Below are 15,630 nucleotides of genomic sequence, written 5' to 3' on the forward strand. Positions count from 1 at the left end.
TGAGTGTGCAATAAGAAAACTTTATCCAAAGCTTAAAAGGCCAATCATCTACCACTTTAATTCTTTTAATTCACCTCATCATGCCAATATGCTGGGGAGAATGGGTAGAGAGAAAGGTTGCCCTTACTCCTCTTGCACCCTTTCATCACACTTCTCTGAAGTGTAATCAGGATGAGATTCCTTATTCCAGGACCAGGGAGTAAATGTTCAATAATTCAACAGTCAAGCTGATGTTGCCAATGAATCATCCAGTCATACACAACCTGAGACTACAACTCAAGCTTGCATTATTGACCTGGTGAACACTAGGTCAGATAACTCAGTAGTCAATAGTAGTATACACCCAAATTTTAGATTAACCCCAAATTTCTCAAATCATATGCAGACCTAAACAAACACAACCAAACAATTGTATTAAAGAATGAAAAACTAATTAACTATGCCGATAAAATCAGAAAGCAGTATCAGATGCAATGTATAATCTTTCTTAAAGTCACCTATAGTTGTACATTTGTATTTCCCTCGTACAAATGCATACCTAGCCTTATATGCTCCAGCTTCATATCACTTAGGCACCACTATCCCAAACTTTTATGGTTGCTCCGTATCAATCTCAGAAGCACTTCACTACAAACTCCAGAAGCACTGAAATATATTCCATAACTTAAGCTAGTTCTTTCTCATTGAAAATTAGGTTTGGCATCTAAAAATTTAAGCCTTTCAGCTCCTCCAAAGCAGTGGAAAACAAAGAATTTTAATCCCACAAGAAATTTCTTCCAACCTGATTCTTCGTCAGTCAAACATCTGCATGAAATAGTTCCAAAAATTTAGCCAATATTATGACAATTGAAATATAAGAATAATAAAGAACACTGAAAAGGAAAAAAATGTAAATACTATGGCTAATTAAAGTTCAATCCGAAAACTAGGGAGGTCTTGGTTCAACAAGTAAACAGGGTCAGGTATTTGAACTATTATCATTTTAACTTTACATAATTCAGTAACCTTCATATTTTCTTATTTAACTAACATGAAAACTGGATCTTCATTTAATGATTGGGGGTTTAAGCATTAAAAGGCAAACACTTTCTGGAAATGCCTCCATTAGTTTCACCGATACAATCCAACCAAAAAAATTTCGCAACTGCTATTAAATCATAACTGAAATTCAAGGATAATGTTTCAGACATTTTTTTAAAAAATCATAAAATATTCTAAATCCTTGCACTAAAACAACATTGTATAGATAGAAGGAAAAGGATGTGCAAGCAAGAGACTAACACTGCAACAGCCCACTAAAGAAGCAAAAGAAAAGAAGAACAAGAGACAACAGCCAACAACATCCAAGAAGACAAGTGACATGAATTAGCCCCAACCATTGATGAAGTTGATGTGGGAAATCCTCATACACCAGTTGAGCATAATACCAACAAGTACAATGCACAATTTATTGTGCAGACCAACCACCAAACAGAAATATTAAGAAGGGCTGGGACAATAAATCGTAATTCCACAAATTCAAGGAAGAATAAGTTGGAGAGCCAGCATTGATAATTTCACCCCACCAGCATCCCAAAAGAAAAGGACAGACAATTTCACATTACAATTATCTTAAGAAGTCACACTAACAAATATAAGATTATTTCTTACTTGATCGGTATCGCGTTATGGGAATCTCTCTCAGTTCCCGTCTAATACATAGATATTCACCTAGCAAAGCCATCACTGCAACTCCAATACCATTCACAACCCACCATGTTACTGAGGAAGGCCAACCTCCATATACGATGCATATAAAAAGATGAATAATATAGAGTGTGGCTGAAAAATCTAAGCACTTTTTTGCCCTTTCAATCAGATAAAGCAAGTACCCAGCTCTGCATAAATCCAAATAAAACAAAATTGCAAGTTAAAATGAGCTAAGTTTCAAAAACATCTAGTATTAATATCTCTGAAATTCTTAATAGCACTTATTTTAAAACTACACAATATTTTCACAGAAGCAATATCTAGTTCTCACCATTAATTCACAACTAAATAAACTCTCCCTCATACAGAGGACCAACTGAATCAGCACAATAACAGATGTATGACATGGACAGGGAGGTAAATAGCTTTTAAGCTTAGCTCTAACATGCGAAAAGAAGTACAAGATTCAATCTTCTTATGTTTCAATTTCAAAATTCATTTGCAAAGCTTTCTAAATCTTAGTTTTTAGTACCAGATACATTTTATAAAACAAGTTACTCACACCAAACATCAGAAGGGTCGCACGCAATCTCTAAATTGATCAAAGCCAGTCTTACAACCTATAATCAAGGATGAAACAAGAGAAATGGAAATTTCGTGGTTTACTCACAACCAACTTAAAGGTGCTACAAGGATGAGTATAACGGACAGGGGAACATTGGTGAGGTAACAGTAGGAAACATAGTGCCCTTAGAATGAATAAATTAGGCCCTATTTGAGGAAGTTTTAACACTATCATTCTTTTATGAAAACAATTATTCGTATTCAAGCAAAACTAACAATTAGTACATCTAAATAGCAGCAGATAGGAACCAACCATTTCTTCACAAATGCATTTAAAAGTTCATGCCAGCAGACGCAGTCAAGCATCAGAATGAAACATAATTAAAAAAAATAAAGATGGAATTACATATCTCACCCTGCTATAGAGCTGAGCAGGAATGAAGCAATAACACACCAGCCAGTAACAGTAGACGTAGTAACAGTAGCAAAGTCAAAGAAATAGACCAAACTCATTCGAGAAACACGAGTGCCCACAAGAAAGGACAAGAAGACTCCAAGACTAAGGTAGTATAAACATTGAAGGCAAACAATTTGGGCTACAATAAGCCAAGGGTCCCATACCACCGCACCATAGAACATGACTACAATTAAAATACCTCTTCAAATTCCGAAGACCCCCAGATCAGCAAAAATCCAAAGAATTTCCAAACCAATTCTTCAAAAGGATACTAAATGTTCCTTCTACCCAAGCATCAGATCCTAAAAAACTAATTGCTTTGAAATATTCTCTTCGACACCCAATTCTCAGGAAATTAAAAGGATCAAAGCCAAAACGTTGGTTGCCAGGGTGGAGCTTTACGAAGTTAAAGGAAAACCCAGTTTTTGAAAAAGAAAATTTCAATGCTAAAATTGACTTTGAGGTTTCATTTTCAGTGTACCCAGAAATGAGACTTGGCGGGCTCGGATCTGGTGAATCAGTGAGTCCCGAGATAAACAAACCCGAATCTGAAAGGCCCTTTCAAGGAGGGAATCTGAGAATAAAAACCATCTGTTACTTGAGGTAAATTAAAAACAGAAACAAGCAAATAAACAACAGAAGATTTCCTCTGTCCAGCTAACTTAAATGAAATTCAGATTTTGATTTAACAAACAAAAGAGAAGCCAAAAGGAAGATTGAAACTAACCGCCGAGATCGATACACGGGAGAGGTTAGGGAGCCGCAAACCTGAAACAATTCTGCAATTTTTATTTCATAAAACTTCTTTTCATATTACTATAAAGGTTTTTTTCTTCTTTTGCTTTGCTCGGCTCCAGCCTCCACTGCGCTGCAACTTTGGCGAGGGATTGAAGATTTTTAAAAGAATAAATAAATAAATAAATGAAAATATACACGGAGGTCGTTAGTTTTATTTTCATCTATGTTTCAGTCATTGTCATGCTTATAATTAGTGCCAAACATTTCATCTGACCGCATAGCGCAGTGGATTAGCGCGTTTGACTTCGGATCAAAAGGTCGTGGGTTCGACTCCCACTGTGGTCGGTGGCAAATTCATTCATTGCTTTACTTCCATTTTGTTCAACAATTTATCAAATCTTTTTTCTCCAACACTGATTAGATTGATTCAGGATCTAAGATAACTATGTGTTTTTCATTTTTACTTGTAAATTGTTCTCTTAATTACCCCAAGAGACGCATTCTTAAGCAGGAAACAGTATCTGACATCCAAGCAATGAAATGTACAACAGACTGCACCTTAATTCCCAATGAACATGCACAAGGTTGATGTTTTCATTGTCGGGAGAAAAATATTCTTGAGAACCTGTGTTAGTATTTTATCAGTACAAAAGTGAACCAATGATCTTTACATGCAAGAGTAAATTCCTTAATTGCCATACCTCGGTGTCAGATTTATACAGTAACAAGGGAATGGTATGTGAAAAATTTTGTTAGGGAAGGAGGCTAGAGAAAGCTGCTTTGAAGGATACCATAACAACAATCATAATCCAGGAGAAGAATATTGGAACTCAGGATAGTTCACAGCCTCATTGTGAGCTACTTTTTCTCCTCCTGGTACTTTTCCTTGCACTGACGGTGACTTTTGCTTCAGTTTCACCCTTCTGTTGAGGCTGATCATTTGCACCAACTTTAGATGAATTTATTTGACTCCTCAACCGTAATATTTCACCCTTAGCAGATGCTAGTTCTTCCTCAAGTTTCTTGGCTCGCTTTTCCAAACTCTCCCTTTCCTTGCCAAGTGTCATGACAAGGTTATGAGCATCTTCCATGTTTTCTCGGGCTTCTTTTGATGCATTCTTCTGCTCTGTTAGTGTTTTATAAAGCACCATTTTCTCATCCTCAAGACTGGATATTTTAGCGTTGGCCCTTTCAAGATCTACAGAAAATTTTAATATATTTCGGTTCATCTCATCAAGTGACTTGGTAGCCTCTTCCAGGTCTGTTTCGAGTGACTTTCTTGCTTCTTTGTCCTTCACAATCTGCTTCTCCAAAGCCTGTACTTCTTTGTTTAAAGAAGAAACAATCTTTTTCTCTTCTTTCAAATCATTGGCTGTGGTTTCTGCCTTTTTATAAACATCAACTAATTCCTTCTGAAGGCTATCCCGATTTTCTGTCACAGCAGTCAGCTCATGAGAAAAAATCTGCAGCTCCTCCCTAGTTTTCTTCAGAAGCTCTTTTGCAGTTGTGAGCTCACTAGCTAGCACTTTGCCACTTTGTTCTGACTCATCAAGGCTACCCTGCAGTCTCAGTTTAGCTTCATCAAACTCAGCCCTAACCCTAGAAACCTCAGACTCAAGCTCTTTACAATGATTTATTGATTTGTTTAGTTGATTGCACACATCAGAAGCCTCACTTCTGGTCTTTGCAATGGTTTCCTCAGCAAGTTGGAGTTCGTCTTTCAGGTTCTTTACATTGTGCAATTCCACCTCCAGTGCTCCCTTTAGGTGTTCCTTTTCCTTGTTCAAATCAGCAAAAATTGCTTTATTTTCACTTACATCATTTAGAGCAAGCTCGAGTTTATCCTTTAGCTGGTGAATTTCTTTTTCTCTTTCACCCAAAAGCTTAGACCCTTCTGCTGCCTTCTTTTCAGAAGACAATTTCAGATCATTGTAATCATCCTGAAGAGCACCAAATTCCTGCGTAGAATTATCTCTTTCAACCATTAAATAACTTATCCTTGCATTTAATTCATCCACCACAGAACTTTTGGATTCAAGTTCACTTTGATTTCTTAGTAATTCTTCCTTCAAGCCTTCAATCTCTGTATGTGCTTTCCCAAGTTCTTCCTTTGTTTGCTTCAAGGTACTGTTCAAGTTCTTCAACTCTGATTCTTTTTCAACAAGGGAAGAGTTGAGCTTTTGAATTTTACCTTCCTTATCGTTAAGTTCTGAACTGAGCAAGTTAACTTTTTGTTGTAGGACTTCAATTGAATCAAGCTTTTTCTTCAGTTCTTCTTCAAGAGATCGTTTCTCTTCCCCAGCCTTTGTGAGGTTGCTTTGAAGACTGTCAATTTGCGCTTTAAGCTTCTCAATTAACCTCTTCTCATTTTTCAGTTCCTGCCCTAAGCCTGTAATTGTATTGTTAGCTGCATCTAGTCGATCCATTAAAGACAGCTGTTCTTCCTTTGCCTCTTTGAGTTGCTTGGTTTGTTTCTCCTGTTCATTTAGCAGCTGTGATTCAAAGTCTTTCTCCGTTGAAAATATTGCAGCTTCCTTTTCTTGCAATTTGATCTTCATCTGTATGTCCAACCAGAACAAGATTAATTGTATACTAATCCTAAAAACGGGTATTCAGTAATGGAAGTTGAATAAAATAATTTAGAACTGCAAGCATTAAATTAAGGGGAAATATCAAAAATATTCTTTGATCACGTTTCTTCTATTTCTTTTTCCCTTTCTATTTTGGAAAGAAAGATTTCTTGGTAGGAGGTAGGGGAGTAGGGAGGGGACAAGGGGTTTTGGGGAGTGGGTGGGAGAGACAATAATATTGTTGAAACGCATCTGAGTCTTGAAAAGGAGGGAACAGAGATTTCCTTATTTATATTCTTTCATAATTTGTTTCCATGAAAAAATATCCATAGAATTCTTCTTGAATGCTCAAAGTCATCCATGAAACAATGAGTCTGTAACAAAATTTGACTTCGAAGGTAAGTGATGACTTACCGATTCTATGGTTTCATTAGTTGCCTTTTTCTCCTTCTGAACCAGAGCATAGAGTGCACCAAGCACACCAGCACCAAAAATTCCAAGACCGTTAAGGAGAGATAGAAAGGGATTAGATGGTATATCTTCCCGTGCTTCCTGTCCATGCAAGCTACCAATTGAGATATTTTGAAACTTAAAGTCACAAAATCAAGAAGCAAACATGATGAAAGCAAATAGACTGGATGGGATCATAAAGTAAGAGTGATTCAGACCTCTGGTTTGTTTAGCTGACTTTCTGCTATTTGGTTTGCCTCTAGTTTGTTTAGCTGACTTTCTGCTATTTGGTTTCTCTCTGGTTTCTTTACTTCACTTCCTTCTGAAAAAAGATGAATACACATCATAAGCAAACAGAAAATGAAGAAGGATAAAAAAATCATTAGGCCAGCCCTAGTAAAAGGACTTAAAGAAGAAGAATGCAGACAGGACATTGATTAGAGACCCAATAATATGCCAAAAAAACTTAAAGAAAATAGTAAGTAGATTAACTTTAAAAGAAGCATGGACATAAGAATTTGTTTTGAATATCAAAGGGAAGAGCTACAATGCTAGCCATTTACTTCAATAGTTATACGAGCCTCACTTGAAATAATACCTCAAGACAACTAGTCCAGTAGCTGTGACATCATACCTAATTTGTTCTTCAGGCAAGGTAATTTTTTGTGATATCAAAACAAGTCACTCAGCATTTTACTAAATTCTCAATCAGGCCATCTCTTACTAATTCGTTTCAATGCACTGTTGGATTTTTACTGACCAAACATTCCTAACAAGGTTGTTCTATTACCAGTAGCAGGTAGAGTTTCTCCTTTTTTTCTCGGAACAGGGTTGGACTAAATAAATAATTAACTCTCAATTGTATCATAGTAATAAAAGTTAAAACAAAATTCTTAACCATAATAAGGGGAACAATAAAAGAAATCAAGATAAAGGCAATCAGTGCCAGTGCTTTACCACTAGCAACTGCCATTGGTAGCTCCATTGTTTCTTCTACTTCTCCATCCTTTTTTCTCTTTCTCTGCCTCTCTCTACCTGCAATTTCACAAGTCTTAGCAATCTCTCTCTCTCTTATCATGGAAAATTGATCTAACTAACCATCTCTTCCAAGACAACAATAAATGTGGTAAGTTATCTAGCACACGCATCACTTTTATACTTGGATCCTTAAGGAGGCTTACCAAAGTTAGATTACAGAAACCAAAATAAACATAGAGAAATCTCTCAGCATGTCCCCCATGGCCACACCCTTAAATAATTTGAAACCCCTTTTTGTCCCAAACTTGTCAAGGTTCTAAGCTAGAAGTCTAAAATTCTGCAAAACTCTCTCCAAAGTATTTTTTTTGACAACTTTTTTTTTTTTTACATTTATGCTGTTTTTATTGCATTGTTTGGTTTATTAATCAAAGCATAATGATTGGATCATCTCATGGTTATACTTTCGTTAATTTTACTATTGATGACACCCCCGAATCTCAACATGAAAATACTAATTTTCTCCTAAAAGATCAAGGTCTGAAAAAAATTCCATTCAATGATGCATATATCCTCCAAAGCTAATCCTTGCTCAAGTAGAATTCCTAAACTTAAAAAACATATGGTCCCTATTTAAATGTTGCTTCTTTTACTAAACTTCAATTGTATTTTAAACCAACTTCTTAAATTTTTCAGGAGTAGAAGTAAAAAATTTTGATGTTTTGGCATGGTGAAGAAATAATGAAAAATATAGACCCATGCTTCCCATCATGGCTCGTGATCTACAAATGCATTCGGTGTCCACATTCTATTAAAAACTTGTTTTAGTGCAGGTGGAAGAGTCTCAACAAGAAATGAAGTAAAATGGCACCAAAAACAGTTGAATGTGTATTTTCTTCAAAGATTGACTGGAAGTCAAAGATCGCTTACAAGATGTAAGAGGACAAGATAAGTCGTTGACAGAAAATGACAACGCAACATGATCGTATCAATATGTTAATTCTTATTTGTTATTTATTGCATTTTGACTTAATTATTGTTTGCAAAATTTATTTATTCATAGTGAAAATTTTTTCCCCTTTCCCATTGAAATACACATTTTAAGCCAACTTATGAAAACCATGTGTCTGTTTATTTTCTTCCTCTTTACTCTCTCTCATAATTGTGACACCAAAAAACATAAGAAAAACTATAAAAAGCAATTAAAGCCAAAAAAATTATGTTGGGTCGTTCTTGGCCCAGGCCCACTAAAACACGCCCCGCCAGTGGGTCACAAGCCGTGCAGGGCCATTCACCCAGAAAATCTGGGTCATGCTGGCATGGCCTATATTTCAACCGTATTAGGGCAGCTAGGCCCGCTATAGTGTCAACTGCCAAGGCTGACACTATAGCATGCCAGGCTGGCCCAACCGCATGCTTTGCCACCTCTACTCTCAATGCATCCAATAGCCGTTAATTAAATGCAAGTAGGAAAAAAATTACTTAAGGTTGATAATTATGTAACTAATATTGATAATCTAACATCTATATCAACTGAAAAACCATAATTAATAAAGGTTCCTCTTGGTGTAAAAGCTTATGGATAGGATAGGACAAGACAAATTGATTAGAAAATTTTCTATATTTTAACTTATTTTAGTGCATGCATAACAAAATGATCTCATCTTATTTTAGAAAATTGATTAGTAAGATTATCCCACATAAATTTATCTAATGCTATCCATATAGGATAACTAATCCAACTAATTTTCCATCTTTCTGTTAAAAAGACTAAAAAAGAATGAAAAATACAGCATGAAATATGAAGTTTATCCTATTCAATCCAATCTATGCACCTTAATAAAAAAAAAATTCCAATCTATGCACCAAGCCAGCCCTAAATAGATAAAGGGTTGGCAATCACTGAACTAACATCAACTCTAAAATCAAGTCAGGAAAAAAACCTACAAAAGCATTTAACAATGTACTGCGATATGAATTAAGTTCACTCCAAAAATAGAAAACTTAAAAAAATTATAAAGTAGATATATTTCAAAACAAAATTTCACCAGACTCAACTATTTGATAAAATTTAAAGAGAAAAATGTTTATCTAAATAAACAATGCCTAGCAAACTAAGAATCAAGAAATGGTTCTTGAAAAGCAAAAGCACCCTCTAAACAAAAGTAAAAAAAAAAAAGCAGTAACAAGTAATTCTTTAAAAACTAAGTGCAGACTCCAAAACTTGCTATTAAAGATTCAAACTTCTAAGACAAAAAAAGAAATAAAGAAAACCCATTCAACCATATGCAATAATTTGATTAAATAAAATGGTTAATTCCATTCTAGCTAACCTTAATAAAAGAACAAATCAGGAAACGAAAACCAAGTATAGTCGAGAAAGAAAAAAAAGGAAAATTAATACATGTAACCAATTTACAAGCTATGAGAACAACCAAATGATAAAAATTCAAAAGAAGATTTCACCAACTAAAACATTGCTTATATATACAACTTCAAGATATCATTGACTTGAAAATTCCAAGACAAATTTAGCGACAACCCAATTCAAAAAAGAAATCCGACAATTTGATTAAAAAGATTAAATATTGAAAGAAAAAAGAACATTTAAAAAATGGGACTTACTTAAGGTGGAGCCTTCAAGAGCTTGGGCTCTGAGTTGCAAGAAAGGAAGAATTGACATACCCACAAGAAGAACCGCCCTCCTTTTGCTGGAAACGTCGTCGTTTGGATCTTCATGGGCTAGACAAGCCATTGGAGACCTGATGCTTCTCCTTCTTCTCTTGGTTTCCGCATTTCTGACGTTAAAGAAAACGGATTGAGAAGAAGAAAACAGCATTTGAGGGTTGGAAATGAGAGTTTGCAAATAGCAAGAGCTCCCAATGACAAAAACCATTTCGACTTTTTCCCTTTTTTTTTTTTTTTCTTCTACTTTTCAATTGATTTTCTTGATCCCGAGAGAGACTAAGCACACTGAGAAAGAAAAGAAGCTTGCTCTTGCTTTGCTCTATCTTCCTATGGTTCGGGTTTTGTCAGTGGAAACTTTTAAAAGACAGGAATGCCCCTTTTAGTTGGTGAAATTACGGAAAAGACTCCCATTCGACTATAAATATTTTAAATTTTTAAATGAAAATTTTGTTTATGCATTTTTTTTATATTTGAAAAAGAGAGTTGGAACCCTATTTTTTAAGAGGAAGATCCAATAAATCAAATGCCGAAGTGCTTTGCCTGCCTATTTTTGATGGGTGTAGGGTTTAAGAAACAAATTAAAGATATAGTAATACTGCTACTCTTTGGGTTGACAGAACCCGGCTTTGGTTTATTACTTATCTGAGGCATGAAGAAACAAACAGGTCCATATAAGGTAAGGTGGATCAAGATCCAAAGAGCTTTAAACCAATGCAAAATTGCCACGTAAGAAAAAGCGCAACTTTTATCCTCAAGCTGCGTAGGCTAGTTTGCCACGTCACAGGGAACTTTTTTCTGTAAAAATGCACAAGCGAATGCGGTAGTACCAATTTCACCAAAATCAGCGGTCAGCTTCGCAAAGCACTGAAAACTGAGAAGATTTTACAAGGGAAAAGAGAGGAACGTGTAGACTCAGGAAACTGTCTAATCTCATTTGTTAAATATTTGAAGATATTAATCCAGGTGTACACAGATGGTATCATTTTCATTCCCCATTTATCTAACCACACTCTATTTTTTCATCATTTATGAATGGATTGAAATGAACCCACATTTAATTGTTGGTCTGCCAATCAAGCCACTGAGTGGGGTGCAAACTGCACAGCTTCTTATCACAAAGATGACTCTGTTGGACCACTGCTTTTGGTCTTTTGAAAAGGATGGTTGATTGTCAAGTGGGTGCTTCCTAATCAATGATTAACGAATTATATTTATTTGCCTCACGACCACATTTCATGGTCCTAATTCTTGACTTTGCAAAGCAGTTTTACTATTAGAACAATTATAGACGTAAAGCTGCAATGATTTTCAGCCCGTATACATTTGAGTGAGTGCCTTTGACAATGCTTCCATTATACTCAATTGAAAAATCATCATACATGAGAGCTCATTTCGTTAAAAAATACTTGCCTTCTGTTAATACCAAAGTCCTTCGGATCTGCTTAGCCTAGGCTTTTGCCAGATCGTACCTGAATATTAGGATACCATTTGGCGGTGATAGCATATCACTATCCCTTTTCTGGCTGGACAGAAGCGGCTAACTTGACAACCTAGACCATAGACACCAGTCAACCAGCATTTGACCTCTCATGCACCTCTAATCCTCTATGCAACATGTACTCTGTACAGAACCAAAGGCAGCTACCAGAAAGTCAGGAAAATTAACTCTCCAGAAGAACTTGGATGAAAAGAAGACCTTGGAGCAAATTTCTGACACAACAGGGCAAATTTCTGTACAGAACCAATGGGCTTCTCTAAGAAGCCACCAGGAAAAATTCAAACTTCTATGCAGATATATCAACAAAAACTTCAAGCAAGATTAATGGAAGATGTCAGTGTATCTTCCACACAGAAGAACGGACCAAAAGCATAGCTGGGCCCAAGCATTGATACACAAATTATGGTTGCTGGAAGGGGGGCGCAATCCGTCTGACAATACTCTTTAGCATTACCAGTCAACCATATAAATCCAAATTTGCAAGAAACTGACATCACTAAATCACAAACAGATTAACCCTAATGACAATCATAAGCTAGAACTTATTGCAGACAATAAGATTAATCTCCATTTGTTGTCATATAATGCCAAAGAATAGGTCAAGACAGCTGCCGACTAGAAAGAATTATCTGAAAGAGAATGCATTCAATTGAGTAAATGCCACATACATTCAAGATTCAACAATGAGTTCTTCAAGTTCAAGAGGCTTCTACAACAGCTCATAAAAGGAGCAACAGTAATAAATGACATAAAAAAGAAAACTGATGAGATGGGGCTTCTGGCCACTACTGACTCATCTAATCAAAATTATAATGCAACAACAGTCTAACATTATATCTATCCGCGGACTATAAATCAAACTCTATGCTTTGCTATCCATGATTCATGATTTATGCTGCGATCATCCATGGCTGCAAACAGATTCACATAAACAGCTCTTTATGAACAGATGATCCAGGTATTAAACTTTGCAGCAATTTTATCAGTCTTGGCATGGGAGCCTGCAAAAAGCAATCAACTATAGACCATTACATGTTAATGGGCATACCCATTAGGAAGAGATCTTCATCATCACTCTGCTCAGGAGAACCATTGAAGGAATTATTACAGGTTTTCTCCATTTCCTCTGCGAAAATCTCCTCAGAGCGGCAATCAAAACTGCAAAATGCCTTTTCACCTCTGCAAGAATAAGAAGAAAAAACAGCCTCAATCATTAAAACAAGATGCAACTGAAGTAAAAGCAGCAAAGGGATCTAAATTGTATAAACCTGTACATGTAAATGTCTTCATCCTTCTCTAGTTTTTTCTGGCAAGAGTAACAGAAGCTCAAAAACTCATCAGAGGGGTAAGGGGTTGAAGTCTCTGGGCTCTTATCCAGTTGGGACACTTTGGTTTCTGGTTCTGCTTTTTTGTCAAAATTGGTCAACTCAGTGTTGTGACATTCCAAAATACAGTCACCAAAAATGTGAGTTGTTTTGGGGTTTGGACCATGAGAAATTATGCAAGTATAATCCTCAGAAAGTTCTATCTCATGTGCAGAGAGAGATCCGATGCTATGGCCAACGGGTATAGGAAGTGAACTTGGTTTACTTAGCAAAGAATCATCTACTTGCAACGCTCTGCCAATTGGCAGAGATGAACTATTAAGGCTGGTGGTTCCATTCTCTGAACAAAAACTTCTGGAACTCAAATTGCAGTTTTTGGTGGAGGCAATAAACGAAGGGGAAAGCCTGCTGGAATCTGATTTGGGTTCTAATGGCACTTCCTCATTTCCAAAGACAAGACTAGAACCCCCTGAGTTGGTGTTGGGTTTTCTGTCTTTGGAAAGTTGTGAAATTATGTAATTCCTAGGCAAAGAATTGGATTTCATAGAATTACCAAGGAATTCATGGGAATACCTTGAAGAGGAAGGAAACTTAGTCTTCACCTGTGGTCCAAAAATTATATTCTTTCTCTTTGGAGAATCAAGGTCTTCACCATCTGATTTAATTTCATCAGCAAGCAGATTCACAATGCCCAAACCCATCTTACTGCAATCCCACTTCTTTTGATAACCACTTTGGGATGATGATCTAGGAGACCTAACACTAAATGGGTTGCTAAAATTTGCAAAAACTCTCAAATCAAGAGGAGATGTAGGGCTCCGAACCATATCAGAATCTGAAGAACCCTTAGTGCTAAATCCAACAAGAAAACCAGGAATATTGAAAAGTGAGCTGCTAATATGCCTTAAACCCAATGTATCAGACTGAAAATAGGACTCTGAATCAGGATCAGCCATCACATTACCATCCATTAGACTTGCCTATGATGTATGTTTTCTTACACTGCATTATCTATAAACCTCAATCTTCTAGCAAGAAAACCAGCAATTTCTTACTGCATTAGAATCAAGAAACCATCAATACAAAACGAATATGATTGACACCAAAACCAAAAAATATAATGGCCAAAGCAAAAAAGAATCAAGTACAACGTATGGCAATACCTTACGAAAAAATAAAGATCATTGATTTAGCTAACCCCAATGACAAAAATCAACTGTGATAGAAGTGGCAACATAGCTCGTATGCAGTTAGATCCAGATAGGGGCAAAAGAAAAAAGAATCCAGAACATCATATTATACTCAAGCACACAAAAAGCCCCAAAAGAATGAGCATATTGGGAACTCCGATGCAACAGCAGAAATAATATCATAACAATTTCACTTTAAAAACAAAAGTTTGGCCTGATTCGCTTAGTAAAACTAGTACAAGAGCCTTGAATGATATCGGCAAAGCAAGATGAGAAGCAAAAATACTTGAAAATATCAATAGAGCTCTAAAAAACTCTTCATCAAAAAATAATTTTGAGCACCACGAAGAAACTAAGAAAGGAAACAACGCCTCCTGACCTTCATTTAACATGATATGGTAAATCCAAATCAGCAATAAAGGCAATCCCTTTAAATAGCTGATATACAACAATGAACTATATAAACGTACAAGGCAAAGAAACAACAAAGCTGATCATTAATTTACATTGAACTCCAGCAAGAAGCGAGTAAAAATGGGGCTAGCATAGATTTTGATGATCAACATTAATCAAACCCCAGATTATCACTAATCAAAAATCTCAAAGATTCCTACAAATCAGACACATTTGAGGAGCTTTCAAGCTAGAGAAGTGAGAACATCCAAAAAGAGAAAACATTAAAAAAAATTTTGAACCGATGAAGATGAAGAAGAAACTCAAAACAAAAGCTTAATCAAAACAAGATGCGAAAAGATTTACTTCAAATGCATCAAATGGGTACTCAAAAAATGGCTAAAGCATCAATATTTAACCAAAAAAAGAAAAAGACCCTTGCATGCATAAGAACAAGCATACACAACATTTGAAGTCAAACTTAAAACATAAGGGGGAAAAAACATTGAAAACCAAAGTTGCTTCAAGCAAAGGTCCATTTTGATATCCCAGATGCTCAAAAATGTATATGGATAAAAATAAAAGAGCTAAAATTTTTTTAAAAAAAAATAGCAAAAATAAAAAAGACCCACCTGGTTTTCTTCGGTTAAAACTTGAAGGGTGAGAGAGAAAAAAGAAAAACCCAAAATGCAGAAGAGATAGAGATATTACTTTGGGTTAGCCAAAACATAAAGGATCTCTATCTCTCTATATAAATTTTTTCTGCCATTTTTTTTTGTTTATTATATTTTTTTAGTTAGTTCTTTTTTTTTTTTTTTTGCTTCTTCTGCAATGCATCAAAATCAGAGAAATAGTAAGCCACTGAGGCTTCTGATATACTCCTCGCTCTCTCTCTCTCTCTCTCTCTCTCTCTCTCTCTCATGATTAAGGAAGAAATTCGTATATTATACGGTATATGTAGAAAACGGTGTATATTCCTGGTTTTGGAGTTGAAGGCAAAAAGAAAGGGAGTTTCTTTAGTGTGAAGAGAGTCACACTTGCAGTACACTGCAAATCTTGTCCGCCTGATTTACCCACGTTTTTGCTTTAAAGT

At 35.8% G+C, this 15,630-nt stretch overlaps 3 protein-coding genes and 1 non-coding gene across 10 annotated transcripts; 1 reads left to right on the forward strand and 3 right to left on the reverse strand.

The window, feature by feature from the left end:
- Nucleotides 1-267: 267 nt before the first annotated feature.
- Nucleotides 268-3,628, reverse strand: LOC18595890 (structural molecules protein). Of its 2 annotated transcripts, XM_007024029.3 has the most exons (4): nucleotides 3,438-3,627; nucleotides 2,669-3,284; nucleotides 1,651-1,877; nucleotides 268-804 (listed from the first exon to the last, which is right to left on the reverse strand). In XM_007024029.3, the coding sequence occupies exons 2-4, from the start codon at nucleotides 2,890-2,892 to the stop codon at nucleotides 797-799; spliced, it is 459 nt and encodes a 152-aa protein (XP_007024091.3). In that variant the 5' UTR covers nucleotides 2,893-3,284; nucleotides 3,438-3,627; the 3' UTR covers nucleotides 268-796. The 2 variants fall into 2 exon arrangements, with proteins under 2 accessions (XP_007024091.3, XP_088663636.1); XM_088807510.1 differs by lacking the exon at nucleotides 268-804 and having other exon boundaries at nucleotides 1,640-1,877; nucleotides 3,438-3,628.
- A 91-nt stretch (nucleotides 3,629-3,719) lies between these two features.
- TRNAR-UCG (transfer RNA arginine (anticodon UCG)) lies at nucleotides 3,720-3,793 on the forward strand. The gene has a single exon. It is a non-coding gene; the product is annotated as a tRNA-Arg (tRNA).
- Nucleotides 3,794-4,062: 269 nt separating this feature from the next.
- Nucleotides 4,063-10,533, reverse strand: MFP1 (MAR binding filament-like protein 1). 2 transcript variants are annotated; one of them, XM_007024030.3, is made up of 5 exons: nucleotides 10,069-10,533; nucleotides 7,426-7,503; nucleotides 6,687-6,790; nucleotides 6,433-6,570; nucleotides 4,063-6,006 (listed from the first exon to the last, which is right to left on the reverse strand). In XM_007024030.3, exons 1-5 carry the CDS (start codon nucleotides 10,337-10,339, stop codon nucleotides 4,297-4,299), a joined length of 2,301 nt encoding a protein of 766 aa, XP_007024092.3. In that variant the 5' UTR covers nucleotides 10,340-10,533; the 3' UTR covers nucleotides 4,063-4,296. The 2 variants fall into 2 exon arrangements, with proteins under 2 accessions (XP_007024092.3, XP_007024094.3); XM_007024032.3 differs by lacking the exon at nucleotides 7,426-7,503.
- Nucleotides 10,534-12,254: 1,721 nt separating this feature from the next.
- On the reverse strand, nucleotides 12,255-15,424 carry LOC18595892 (FCS-Like Zinc finger 10-like). 5 transcript variants are annotated; one of them, XM_018123897.2, is made up of 5 exons: nucleotides 15,170-15,424; nucleotides 14,118-14,170; nucleotides 12,898-14,008; nucleotides 12,678-12,808; nucleotides 12,255-12,540 (listed from the first exon to the last, which is right to left on the reverse strand). In XM_018123897.2, exons 3-5 carry the CDS (start codon nucleotides 13,923-13,925, stop codon nucleotides 12,485-12,487), a joined length of 1,215 nt encoding a protein of 404 aa, XP_017979386.2. In that variant the 5' UTR covers nucleotides 13,926-14,008; nucleotides 14,118-14,170; nucleotides 15,170-15,424; the 3' UTR covers nucleotides 12,255-12,484. The 5 variants fall into 5 exon arrangements, with proteins under 5 accessions (XP_017979386.2, XP_007024097.3, XP_017979385.2 ...); XM_007024035.3 differs by lacking the exon at nucleotides 14,118-14,170; XM_018123896.2 differs by lacking the exon at nucleotides 15,170-15,424 and having other exon boundaries at nucleotides 14,118-15,134.
- Between the last annotated feature and the right edge of the window lie 206 nt (nucleotides 15,425-15,630).

This window comes from Theobroma cacao, chromosome 6, assembly GCF_053813885.1.
Source record: "Theobroma cacao isolate CCN51 chromosome 6, ASM5381388v1, whole genome shotgun sequence".
Taxonomy (NCBI): domain Eukaryota; kingdom Viridiplantae; phylum Streptophyta; class Magnoliopsida; order Malvales; family Malvaceae; genus Theobroma; species Theobroma cacao.

Coding starts and splice junctions, on each gene's coding strand:
- LOC18595890 (XM_088807510.1), bottom strand. CDS start 2,892: ATGTTCTATGGTGCGGTGGTATGGGACCCTTGGCTTATTGTAGCCCAA. Junction 1,878..2,668: donor CTGCTCAGCTCTATAGCAGG/GTGAGATATGTA, acceptor GGATTTATGCAG/AGCTGGGTACTTGCTTTATC.
- MFP1 (XM_007024030.3), bottom strand. CDS start 10,339: ATGGTTTTTGTCATTGGGAGCTCTTGCTATTTGCAAACTCTCATTTCC. Junction 6,571..6,686: donor GTCAGCTAAACAAACCAGAG/GTCTGAATCACT, acceptor TTGCATGGACAG/GAAGCACGGGAAGATATACC. Junction 6,007..6,432: donor CTAATGAAACCATAGAATCG/GTAAGTCATCAC, acceptor TTGGACATACAG/ATGAAGATCAAATTGCAAGA.
- LOC18595892 (XM_007024035.3), bottom strand. CDS start 13,925: ATGGATGGTAATGTGATGGCTGATCCTGATTCAGAGTCCTATTTTCAG. Junction 12,809..12,897: donor GAAGACATTTACATGTACAG/GTTTATACAATT, acceptor TTATTCTTGCAG/AGGTGAAAAGGCATTTTGCA. Junction 12,541..12,677: donor TGAAGATCTCTTCCTAATGG/GTATGCCCATTA, acceptor ATCTGTTTGCAG/CCATGGATGATCGCAGCATA.